General features: G+C 40.0%; 1 protein-coding gene across 1 annotated transcript in view; it reads left to right on the top strand.

Annotated features, from left to right (window-relative positions):
• The first annotated feature begins 2,639 nt into the window (after window positions 1-2,639).
• The window catches only part of GABRR3 (gamma-aminobutyric acid type A receptor rho3 subunit), a 33,187-nt gene continuing 22,701 nt past the window's right edge, over window positions 2,640-13,125 (top strand). The window contains exons 1-2 of the mRNA XM_029287293.1: window positions 2,640-3,910; window positions 12,066-12,178. Coding sequence (XP_029143126.1) covers window positions 3,774-3,910; window positions 12,066-12,178 — 250 coding nt within the window. The 5' untranslated portion in view covers window positions 2,640-3,773. The remainder of the gene's footprint in view (window positions 3,911-12,065; window positions 12,179-13,125) is intronic.

The following is a 13,125-nucleotide window of genomic DNA, read 5'->3' on the forward strand; positions in this document are numbered from 1 at the left end:
TATTTCAGTTTAGATAACTGAAATAAATCTCAAATTTATTCTCAAATAGATCTCAAATTCATGACTGAATGTTTATCAACAGTTATAAACATAATTAAGCACATAACTATGTAAACAACATATGCACAATCAGCAGCTATGATTTAAAAAAAACATTGCATAGGATCAGCAACAACAACATTAAAATTGTGCAGGCTCTGTCACATCTCTGGATCCCCAAGCCCATTAACAAAAAACATATCTTCAAGGCATTGCAAAAGGCCAGCAGTATCAGGGCTAATCTAATCTCTGGGATGATGTTCCAAAGGACTGGTGTTTAGCCAGTGAGAAAGAATTCATATTCTGTAGAGGGAAGTGAGAATGGCCTTGAAGGACATGAAGAGGAGCCACTATCAAGGCAATGGTCAGATAAAAGAGACCTGATCCCTGACGGAGAAAGTAAATATCTCAGACAAGCCCCCACCTAGCTCACAGGAAGATAAAGGGAGGAAGGAGACAAGTGCATTTAGACATACGGGTTTCAGTTACTAAAGCTTTACAATAAAATTACTGACCTATATGGCATTGGTTCCTAGTCTGGACTACCTTGAACAGATGACATAGACCAGGGCTTTTCAACCAGTGGTGCCGGTATCACCTGTGGTACATTGGCACCTAGCAGGTGGTACGCGACCATCCTAGAAAAGTGATAGCAGGGGAGGGGAATGAGTTGAACCAGTGGCAGCACTGTACAAGCCTGAGCGAGAGATGGCTGGAGCTGCAGGGGTATCCAGGCTCAGCGGAAGCGCCAGGATCAGCGCCAGGCTCTAGCTGGAGCTCGGTGCTGATCCTGGTGCTTCTGCTAAGCCCTGAAGAAGTACCAATCAGCTGGAATGTTGCAGCATCTCCAGGGTCTTGTGATTTACATTCAGATGCTTGGCAACTGATTCATATTTATGACGATCACAGTGTCCCAGGGTTATGTGAAGTGACCGAAACCTGCTGCAACCACCCAGCAGACGGGGAGAATTAAAACAAACACCCCCACCCCACCCCTGCTGCCAAACCTCAACAGAAATGCTCACAACAATGAAAACCTCGAACAGAAGGAAGAACGCGGCCGGGCAGGCAGGTGTCTTGCTCGGCTGTGGCTTGGGGGGCACTTTTTTCAGTGCCATTGTAACTTCGAACAGTCACTAAGCAAACTGTTGTAAGTCAAGGACTACCTGTACTTTAAACTTTTTTCCTTTTTTTTTTTGGTCATAAAGTTTTTGACACCTTGCTAGGCAACTGGTGGTACTCAGATGTTGCCATATCCTAAAAGTGGTACAATGGGTGAAAAGGTTGAAAAGCCCTGAAATAGACATGAAGCATATGACAAATAGGGGAACAAGAGATGAGAGCATGGATAAAGCTAGCACTCTTAGATGACTTTCTGTTCTTGGTTCTTCTGTTCTTATAACCATCCTATTTGCATTGGTGAGATCTGATGAGCAATTTCAAATTATAATGCTGCAGCAATCTGGCAGTAACATCTGGACCAAAGTAACAACCTCTTCAAATTTAATTTGGCGTACAGCTATTTTGATGGTTAGAATTACTCCAAAAAATATCTAGCACCTTTCCGTACAAATGAACATCTTAACTTGCAGTGTTTGAAATAAATACTTGTAATCTTTACACACACACACACACACACACACACACATATATATGACAATGAAACTTATGATTCTGATGGGCTAAATTAAAATGGTAAGAAAGTTAAATCACAGTGCAGAATTCAATATAATTACAGTCTGGTTTGATCACTGCAGTCTAGGATCGAGACAGTTATCTATTTAGCTTCAGTTAATATTGACCTATTTTTGACACGTTCTGCCCCTATTCTAGCAACCTGATGGTAAACAAAGTTTTATCACAATTAAGTGCTTAGAGGGATTTCCCCAAATGAGAGACAATTGTGGACACACATACATTGATGAGAACGTAGGGGCTTTTTTTGTATTTGTATTGATTTTGTATCATCCGAAAAATGTAATCATCTAGAACAGTGGTTCTCAACCTGTGGGTCGGGACCCCATTTGGGGTCGATCGACCATTTCAGGGGGGTCGCCAAGCAAGGCTGTCCGCCATTTTTTTTGTCCGCCATTTTTTTTGTCCGACATTTTTTTTGTCCGCCATTTTTTCTCCTTTTCCGGCGGGTGCCTTACCTCCTTTGGGCTGGGCCAGCTGGTGGTCGGCCTGCTCCGTCTCTGCCGCTTGCCAGCTACGCCTCGGCCGGCGCACAGGGCGGAACCACGCATGTGCGGCGCTTCCAGGCAGGGAAAGTCCTCGACTTACGACCGGTTGGGTAGTCCTCGACTTATGACCGGTTTAGTCCTCGACTTACGACCAGTTTAGTCCTTGACTTACGACCGGTTTAGTCCTCGACTTACGGCCGGTTGGGGTCGCGGCATTAAAAAGGTTGAGAACCACTGATCTAGAATAGCAGTCACTAACCTTTCTGGTTCCATGGACCAGCAGCAGGGATGGGGGAAGGGGATGGTTTCATGTGTGCAACCTAGATCCCGTGCATGCACAAAGAAGCTTTGGGTGCTTGCCTGCTGCTTTCATGGCCCACTGCCCAACAGGCCTGCCATCCTGGAGTTGGGGACCCCTGTTCTAGAAGACAGGCATTGCAACTATTATCCCACATTTTCTCTTAGCTTGCCCAACCAGAAAACAATGAAAAAAGGCTGAATTTATTGGACCGACGGAGTACTGCACAGGATCTCTTCTGGCTAGATGGGCAGAAATTGCTGAATTGTGAACCAATTTTGGAAATACAATGCTTGACAATTATGAGGGCTAAAATCTAAACAATCTGGAGGCCATTTTATTTTAGCACCAGTACAGCAAAGAACAACTTAAGCTTGTCTCCATTACGGATTGGGGAAAAGATGAAGGCAACTTACTAGGGTTAGAGCAGAAAAAAATGTTATTAGAATCTGGTTGTGCCATGCTTAGGTACAAATGTGGAAAAGGCCAAACTTATTCGGAAATGCACATATTGAAACTTGTTTCAATACCTTTTCAAGTGGATAGTATTTTATGTAAGAATCTAAGTGCTCTGATCAATTAATACCATGGGTATATTATGCTTTAACTTGCTTCCATTTTTGTCAATAAACAAGATACTGTGATAATAGGTTTTCATTAAATATCTACAAAATAGTTTCTTAATGTTTACTTTTCATACACCTAATACATAAATAAGCCCAATGCTCTGAATTATTTTCTGCATATGTAGTAACTTTATTTGCTTGACCTTTGTTTATTAAACACAGATTTTCATGGGGAAATGAAAGTTTTTCTTATTAAAAAACCCCAGTAATATGGAGGATTAAGGAGATTAAATATGACATCATTCTTTTGTCTGTGTCAATGCTTTATCAAACAGTATACTGAGTGAGCATTAAGGCTTTGGGCTAGAAATGCTCCCACAGAGAGAGAAATAATGGATGAAAAAGAGAGTAAACAATATGCACAATATTATTTAATATATTTCTAAAAGTAAAATTGCAACAGTAGGAGAGATCAACCACAGGATGTGAATGCCGAAGACTTATAAAACTGCAGAAATAAGAAGAAACTTCAGATAATGAAAAGTGAAATGTTTTTTTTTCTTTGAATTTGTGATGCCTCATATTATCTACACCCACTTCATCGCATGAGATTATTTCTTAATAAGTGGACCGCTGGAATGAAAGATGATTGATAGAAATTGATTTGATTTTTGTGGATTGGAAGACATGATCCCTGCATTAAAACTGCTGCTCTTTACCTGTATTTGGCCTACTTCTGTTTTGCCCAATAACAGCGATCATCATCATCATCATTGCTATAGTCACCATCATCCTCAAAGGTCATTCATGAAAAGACATAACAGGTGAGCAAGATGGCCAGCAGGCATCATAACTGATGTTCTTTTAAACTCATATAATTGAAGGTTTGTATTATACAGATACATTGGCTTTAATTTGGTGGAATTATTTAATTACCATATATAAAGAGAAGCTTTTTTAGCTAGCTATTCAATTTCTATTTGAGTTCATGAAGTTAAAGAAGTTTAATGCTGTATTTTAAGACTCATTTTATCAATTGGAAGTTTTACATTATTGGCCCTACCAAAATATGGTAGGGAGAGGGGGTATTAAAATCTCAAGCATTGCTACTTTGAGCCACGACTCAGAGAACAGAGTTAGTGTGAGATTTAGGCTTCTATATACAGATTACCCGTCTCTAATTCTCCAGCTCATCCATCAAAAATTACAGATGGGAGAACAAAAGTCATGCAAATTACTATGAAGCTTTGCACTTCAAAAGCCCAGTGTGGAATTGGAAAGACTCTTCTTTGAATGCAGAGCCAAACAGAAATTTGACTGGGTGGACACATAGTTTAATGTTGTATAAGGCTACTTCCTACATAGCTTCTGATGTGCTCAGTGTGAGGGATTGGAGAATAGAGATGAGATATTGTTACCCGTAGCACTTTAGCAAAAAAGATAAAGGCACATGTCTTACATGCTTTGGTATACCTGTAGGTAACTGGATCACTTAAGAACAGCTGTGTTCATTACATTTGTCTGAATCATTTGTCACAACTGCTGAGATTGATCTGAAATGAATCTGAAAGGTGTTTCCAATTTTTCATTGCACTAAGTCAAGTTTTGTTTCTATTTTAATGATAGTTTGCTGATAAAGGCATGTTTGGGTTTCCTCATGTTAAACCATAAGCTATGGTTTACAAACTACCACAATTTCATGCACACATGAAGTTTAAATATGACGTGTGATCTCGGTCAATAAGTTTAAAAGCAGTCCAAGTAATTGTCTGAGATGCCAATGATTGCTTATTATGTTGCAAAGGGAGACTTGATTTCCTGAAGTACTGTACAATTATTATTTGAAAATACAAGCATTCACTTTCACTGAAACTAGATTAGCTCAGAGCAGTTGAAATTGAGGAGCATTTGCTCACTTTCTTGCATTTATATCACAGTGAGGAATGGTAAATGGCTAGTCCTTGTTAGAAAGGATATTTCAAACCAACTTTAGTTCTATATAGAATCTTTCTCAACTGGTTCTGTTCAGATGACAAACCTGACCAACAAGATTTATTTTCCATTACCACTGCTTAAAGCAGTGGTTCTCAACCTTTTTAATGCCGCGACCCCCAACCGGTCATAAGTCGAGGACTAAACCGGTCGTAAGTCGAGGACTAAACCGGTTGTAAGTCGAGGACTACCCAACCGGTCGTAAGTCGAGGGCTTTCCCTGCCCGGGAGCGCCGTGCATGCGTGGTTCCGCCCCCTGCGCTGGCCGAGGCGTAGCTGGCAAGCGGCAGAGACGGAGCAGGCCGACCATCAGCTGGCCCAGCCCAAGGGAGATAAGGCACCCACCGGAAAAGGGGGGGGAAAATGGCGGACAAAAAAATGGCGGACAAAAAAAATGGCGGACAGCCTTGCTTGGCGACCCCCATGAAATGGTCGATCGACCCCAAATGGGGTCCCGACCCACAGGTTGAGAACCACTGGCTTAAAGGGTGGTGGTGGAAAGATGTTTGAAAGGGAGCATTTTCTTGTAATAGAGATTTCTAAATCTTAAGTTTTTTCACTGGTCAAGTGCCAAAAGGAACACAACACAGATGCACTGATTTCACAAGGCACAGGACTGGATTATTTAGGGAGTCTGTTCCCTCATTTTGGTATGTTTTTAAAGTAAAAATAGGACCTTTTATATATTTTCTTATTCTGACAAAAATGCAGAAATCATAGTTAGCATTTTGTCACTACATTTTATTTGCAGTTCTATAGTAAGGGGAAAAAAATGAACTAGCCACTGATTTGAAATTAGGTTTCATTTAAATTAGCAGAGTTATTTTTCATCAAACACTGGACCAAGATTTATAGTCTCCTGTTCCAGGTTTTGGAATCTGGCTGCAGAAGAAATTACTTCTGCAGCCAGATTCCAAAACCTGGAACAGGACATTATAACTAAAATTTCAAGCAAAGATATTTGCAGTGTGGCCATAAAAAAGGCAAGATAGCAGCATGATACTGTAATTGAAGCATGTGTTACAGCCATAAGATTGCAGAACTCAGAACATCATGACTGCCATCTTCATTTTGCCTACCACACCTGTGGACACCTTGATTCCCAGAATCTACCCAGGACTCCATATTAGTTATGGAAAATGGAAGTCTGGCCAATGGGTTGGTCACTTAGTGGCCTATGGGTAAATCAGAGAAAAGACACAGAGAGCTAATGCTGCCACTGTTATTTTTATGTTGAAATTACTATTTATCCAGCTAGTCTATAAGTAGAGTCTCATGAAATGGTGACAATATGACTGACCTTATTTGGGCTTGGGAATGCAATGGGATTGGACCTGAAACATATTTAAGATAGAAAATTGTTAGTGCTGTACTCTACAGTAAGAAATATGCACCAACACACCCTACAAGAGGGTTATAGTAAGTCAATGTTGCACTCTTGCCACACCCCTCCCCACATGGATAGTTCTATGAATTAACAAGGAACCAAACTCAGCTCAAAGGTGATGCTATGGAAAAATGATTTTTTAGGATATTGAAATAAAGCCAACAACAATATTATTTAGGGGAGTAACCATACCAGCTTTCTCAAGAAAATATAAGCCAATTATGAAGGGAATTAATTACATTTAAGGCAAACATATGTACATAAATGTAGTCTCCTTTTATCTAAATACAAACTATCTTGTTCCATGGATTTAGCCTCCATTAAAAAGAGGAGAATGGAGCAGAAATCCAGTTTCTGTGATTCAACCTAATTCACAAACTATTAACTACTTGTTTGTTGTATATTCTCCATTCCATAAACTGAAAACAGCCATATCAGTTTAGATGATCCGAATGTTCTTAATGGGAATTTTTTAAACAAAGGATCAGAGAGATCTTTAGAAAGATCTGACTTTCTACAATCTTTTTTTAAATTTTAATATAAGATTATTGGACATTTTGCCTTGCTCTAGTAAAAGGTTTCCCACCAAGTCCATATATGCAACCATAATTTGGAACCTTGATTTCAAAACACGATTTCACTGTTTTAAATAACTGCAGTGATTCAAAGAGATATGAATAACATTAAAAAATACAGTGACATTGAGAACATGAGAAAATTATACCAGAAATGACAAATAGATGACAAAAATGAAGAAGACTGGCATAAAATATGTGTACTGTATGGTCAATGTGCAGTTACTCTGTCTGAATCTGTTTATTCAGCTGTTCCAGTGGTGGTGGTTGATGACATCTGGTCTGCTTCCTTGTTCCTCTAAGGCAGTGTTTCTCAACCTTCACAATCTTACAATATGTGGATTTTAAGTTCCAAAATTCCAGGGTCTAAGGCAATCCTCACTAACAATTGTCACAAGCCTAAGCTGTTTGTTTCCCATGCAGCTTCCAGCTGTTTCTTAAGCTAACTTCAGAAATTGCAGTTCCACTAATAAAACAGCAGGAAACAGGTGGTCCTACTGTTCCTACAGTCCTCTGTAAGCCAAAGGAAAATTTGTAGTAAGAAATGATAATTCACCTTCAGAAAAACAAAGTAGCAATGTTTTTATATTACAAATTAAAAAGGAAAGGGAAAAGGAAAAAGGAAAAAAAATCTTGCAGTACTCCGGACAGGCATTAGGAAAGGAAAAGAAGCATTGTTTAGCAGATGGGGCAGAAAGTGAAAGGGGGGGCCTAAAGAGTTGTAAGGATTAAATGAAATGTACTTGACAAAGGGGAGGTAGTCTTCGTCTTCTGACTATTTATTTAGCCACCATTCAAAGTTATGATGGCACTGAACAGATATTGATTGTGATTGGTCCTCAGAGTTGTGCTCATCCCTCACACTTACAACTGGTTGCAGTGCTCCATGATCACCTGATTGCCAAAAAGTCAGTAGGGAAGCTGGTAGGGAAGTTGCAAGTTGCTGAGGTACAGTGCATTCAGAAAGCATTCAGACCACTTTTGTCAATTTTGTTAACCCGATGGTCACTCTGACTGAGCTCCAGAGATCCTGTGTAGAAATGGGACAGAGTTCCAGAAGGACAACCATCAGTGCAGCCCTCCACTGATCTTGGCTTTATGGCAGAGTGGCTAGACCAGGGGTAGGCAACCTTGGCTCTTTTATGATTCGTGGACTTCAATTCCCAGAATTCCTGAGCCAGCCATGCTGTCATAAAAGAGCCAAGGTTGCCTACCCCTGGGCTAGATGGAAGCCTCTCCTCAGTGCAAAACACATGAAATCCCACTTGGAGTTTGCAAAAAAAGCACCTGAAGGACTTTGAGGAACTTTGAGGAACAAGATTCTCTGGTCGGCTGAAACCAAGATTGAACTGTTTGGCCTCAATTCTAAACGTTATATCTGGAGGAAACCAGGCACCGCTCATCACATGCCCAACATCATTCCAACAGTAAATCTTGTGGTGATAGCATCATGCTGTGGGGGTGTTTTTCAGCAGCAAGGACTGGAAGACTGGTCAGGGTTGAGGGAAAGCTGAATGGAGCAAAGTACAGAGATATCCTCAATGAAAACTTGTTCCATAGTGCTCAGGACCTCGGATTGGGCCGAAGGTTCACTTTCCAACATGACCACGATCCTAAGCACACAGCCAAGACAAACACAGAAGTGTCTTAGGGACAAATCTATGAATGTCCTAGAGTAGCCCAGCCAAAACTTTACTTGATCCCTATTGAGTCATCACAAGACTCACTGATGACTCACACCTGACCCATTACAAGTTCCATCACAAGACCCTCACTCGAAACACCCACACCTGAAGCCCTTATAAACAGAAGTACACTGACACTAGCATCCCCTAAACTCCACTGAAGATGCTACCTAGCCTGGTAATGAAACTTTTGGAAACCAAACCACAAGCTCAGAGAACAAACCTTTATCCTCATCTCTGGAGGGACCTGAAAATGTCTATCCACCGATGGTTATCATCCAACCTGACTGAGCTTGAGAGGATTTGCAAGGAAGAATGGCAGAAAATCCTCCAATACAGGTGTGCAAAGCTTGTCGTGTCATACTCAAAAAGACTCGAGGCTGTAATTGCTGCCAAAGATGCTTCAACAAAGTACTGGGTGAAGGGTCTGAATACTTATGCCAATGTGGTATTTAATTTTTTTCTTTTTAATAAATTTTACAGACATTTCTAAAATTCCATTTTCACTTTGTCCTCATGAGGTATTGAGTGTAGATTAATGAGAAAAAAATGAATCTCAACAACTGTAGAATCAGGCTGCAGCATAACAAAATTGACAAAAGTGAAGGGGCTCTAAATACTTTCTGAATGCACTGTATCTCAGCAACTTACAACTTCCCTGCCAGCTTCCCTACTGACTGTTTAGCAATCAGGTGAGCATGGAGCACTGCAACCAATTATAAGTGTGAGGGATGAGCACAACTCTGAAGACCAATCATAACCACTACTTGTTCAGTGCCATCATAACTTTGAATGGTGACTAAATGAATAGTCAGAAGACGAGGACTACTTCCACTTTGTCAAGTACATTCCATTTAATCCTTACAACTCTTTAGGCCCCTCCCCTTCACTTTCTGCCCCATCTGCTAAACATGCTTCCTTTCCTAATGCCTGTCCAGAGTACTGCAAGATTTTTTTCAGCTGAAGCATAACAACATTGTCGAAAGTGAAGGGAGTCTGAATACTTTTTGAATGCACTGTAAGTTTCCTCTACCCATGCATCTTCCCTCAGCTCCCTGCCAACTACTTGTGTGCCCCTGCATACTCTCTCCAAGCCTCATCATGCCTCCGTCATACCCTTTATGCACCTTAGGAGCCCTGGTGGTGCAGTGGTTAGAATGCAGCATTACAGGCAAACTCTGTGCATAGCCTGGAGTTCAATCCTGATGGGGCTCCAGGTTGACTCAGCCTTCCAGCCTTCTGAGGTTGGTAAAATGAGAACCCAGTGTCAACACTGAAACAATCCTGGCCAAAACCATTTTGTTTCGTTTTCGGTTGCCACAGGACTGGGAGGGGAGGGATGGGTGATTTTAATGTTAGCCTAAACAATATTTTGTCCCAGGGGAACCAAGGTCATTGCTGCCTGGGAATTTGGCGGGCTGAGCCTTCTGTTAGAAAGCCCGCTGAAGTATTCTATTGGGGAACATAGTTGATTACACAGTGCTGGGGTGGGAAGTTCAACTTTGTAACATTGTAACACTTTGGAGGGAACTCCAGACTTGGTTTCACTTTTGACTGTGCCGATACTTTGTAGCCAATAAAAATGTTATTTAAGGAAACTTCTAGCCTTGCAGTTCTGCTTTTACTGGTCTCATCTATCGGAACCATGACATCCAGATTGTTGGGGGCAATAGGCTGACATTTTAAATTGTCCAGAGAGTGTTGTAAAGCATTATGGGGTGGTATATAAGTCTTGCCACACTTCTCTTGCACCCTCACATGCCTCAAATACCCTCGCACACCCTCCCAAATCCTTGCCCTGTCTCTTTCATGCTCTCACATACCCCCTTGCATCATCCACCCAGTAGCAACCATTTACCTTCCTATTTGCCTGCTTGTGAGTTGCCTGGGACTTACAAGTTCCTGCTAGCTTCCCAAATGGTTGGGGGAAGCTGTAGAAAGTTGCCTCACCTAATGATCATTGGTTGATTATGGCAACTGATACTGCAGGGATTACCATCACCAAATGATGCAATCACACTTTATGACTGCATTGTTTAGCAAAGATATCAATTGCCTTCGTAAATTGAGGACTACCTGTATGTTTCTGGGGAAGAGTATAGTTTATTGATTTAGTGTTGCAAGACTGGATCAACTGCAAGTTTATAACATGTGTGAGGAGCACACCCTAGCAGTCAAGAATGAAATGGATGCACAGGGTACAGTTGTTGAAGGGGAGTAGGGCCTGTCTGGTACTACAGCCAATTAGAGTTGGGGTTGTTACATTTGAATGAACTGCTGGAGACCATCCATTTAGAAAAGCTTAAGATTGCTCAGATTGGGAAAAAAATTCAAGCTGAAGCTGGAAAACATAGGCATGGAGTGCATTTGCAGAGGGTTAGGAGTGGCAGAAGAATAGTGTCATTTGTTCCTGCACTCTGGGGCTAACAGGTGTCACAATGGGCTAGGTAGAAAAATTTCTCCCTTAAGGAGAAATTCTTGATCTACCGGCATAAGAAAGAGGCTATGTTTCAAAATGAATATTGAAATAGAACTAACAGATTAATACTTCATCCTTTTAAATTCGCTATTCTTACGTTGCTTGTAAAAAAGAATAGAACAGATTTAGATATTTATTTCATAGGTTTTATATATTTCTGCTAAGAGCAGCAGGAGTATCCCTATTATTCTGGAAGGGATGAATCTTTTTTGAGCTGTGGAAACAGTTGCTCAGAAAGCAATAAAATCCTTTCCTGAGACATTTAAGAACCATTTTCTGTGACTCAGGGACCAATGGATACAATAATTTTTATTCCTAACCGTAATTCAAATATACTTTGGGGCTTTGTATTCATTTTGTAATGGGATGGCAATCCATACTGCACCTACTGACAGAGGCAAAGGATAAAAATAAATCCTACCACATATACTAGAAAAAAGTGTTCTTATTGATACAGACAAGGGCTCTCTAACTCTATAACAATGAATGTTTAAAATCATTTCTGCCAAGTATTGGCAAAGCTATCAAAAATGTAATTGCCATGAAATCTTGCATTTCTGAATTCCTGTATTTACTTACATTATTTTATTGTATCTGTGCAAGTAATCAAGGAAAAGGAAACAGCATCTGCTGGACCCCCTCAGAGTTGGGCTTGTTCAAGCATTAATATATGGCTAGGACCAAAATCAGGGTTGGATTATATCTCCATATTTTGCTTGGATAGTTAGAATCTTCTGGCTATCTGACAGTAAATGTTGACTTATTATTTATATAAGATATTAGAATGATTTAATAATTTCTGGTGGATGTATATGAACAGTATATGTATGTATATTTATTTATTTGTTTGTTTATAATCCAGCAAACAAGAATTTAAGGCGAGGAAACTAGATAGCACTAAAGTACCACCCATGAAATCAGAACAACTTCTCCATATAGAGAACCATGATTTTGCCATGAGACCTGGCTTTGGAGGTAAAAATAGTTCTCTTCTCTTCTCTTCTCTTCTCTTCTCTTCTCTTCTCTTCTCTTCTCTTCTCTTCTCTTCTCTTCTTCTCTATTTATTCAATTATTATTTTCAATTAAATTGGAAATCAGCAGTTTACAAAACAGATTGCCAGTGTCAAGCATAATTTTTATTTCCAACACTGCTTCTGGATCCTGCATGTACCGAGAATACACTCTTAGGAAATAAAAATTACAGAAAATTGCAACATTTTGGAAATGTGTCCATATGCTCTGATATAAAATTAAATTTGGGTTTATTTATTTATCAAATTTTGAAACTGTCCATCTCCCTCACAGAGGCAGTCTGGGTGGTTTACAGATAAAATATTAAAACATATTGTTTTTTATATAGAGAAACAATGTTCCCAGTTTGCCTTCCTGTAAATAGCTGCTTTGTGACTGGCCACATCCACCACTGCAGCCATTATGTACAGTTATCACATAATTTTTAACACGCTCTTAAAATTTTAGCTATAAAAGGTTGGTAATCCCTGTGTTAACATGATAGACAAGCTTGATTTGTACAAATTGAGGTAACTTACAGTTAAAATTACATTGGTGATCTGTTTGTTTTCTTTAGTAGATTTATAACTGGTTGTACATCTCAACCACAGTGAGCTGACATATTTTTAATTTTTTTAAAATGCTTTTGGTAATGATTTGCTATCTTTGAATGTGCCCAAATGAATCTCTAGTGATTTAGTTGGAAAATGATTATTCTGGAATCTGCTCTCTATTCTATGCACTACTTCCATACAGAATGATTGCAACTGAATAAAAACGCTATTTGAAGGACACTTTCTGATATCAGGGCTAGTGTCAATGTCCTCTTGCCTTCTACCATTAGGTAAATCCACCAAAGTACCATGAGGGGTTTGTCAAACTTCAAGTAGGTCACCTGCTTCATTTGTGAT

The sequence above is a fragment of the Protobothrops mucrosquamatus genome, unplaced genomic scaffold (assembly GCF_001527695.2).
Source record: "Protobothrops mucrosquamatus isolate PMUCROS unplaced genomic scaffold, P.Mucros_1.0 scaffold_287, whole genome shotgun sequence".
Classification (NCBI taxonomy): Eukaryota; Metazoa; Chordata; class Lepidosauria; order Squamata; family Viperidae; genus Protobothrops; species Protobothrops mucrosquamatus.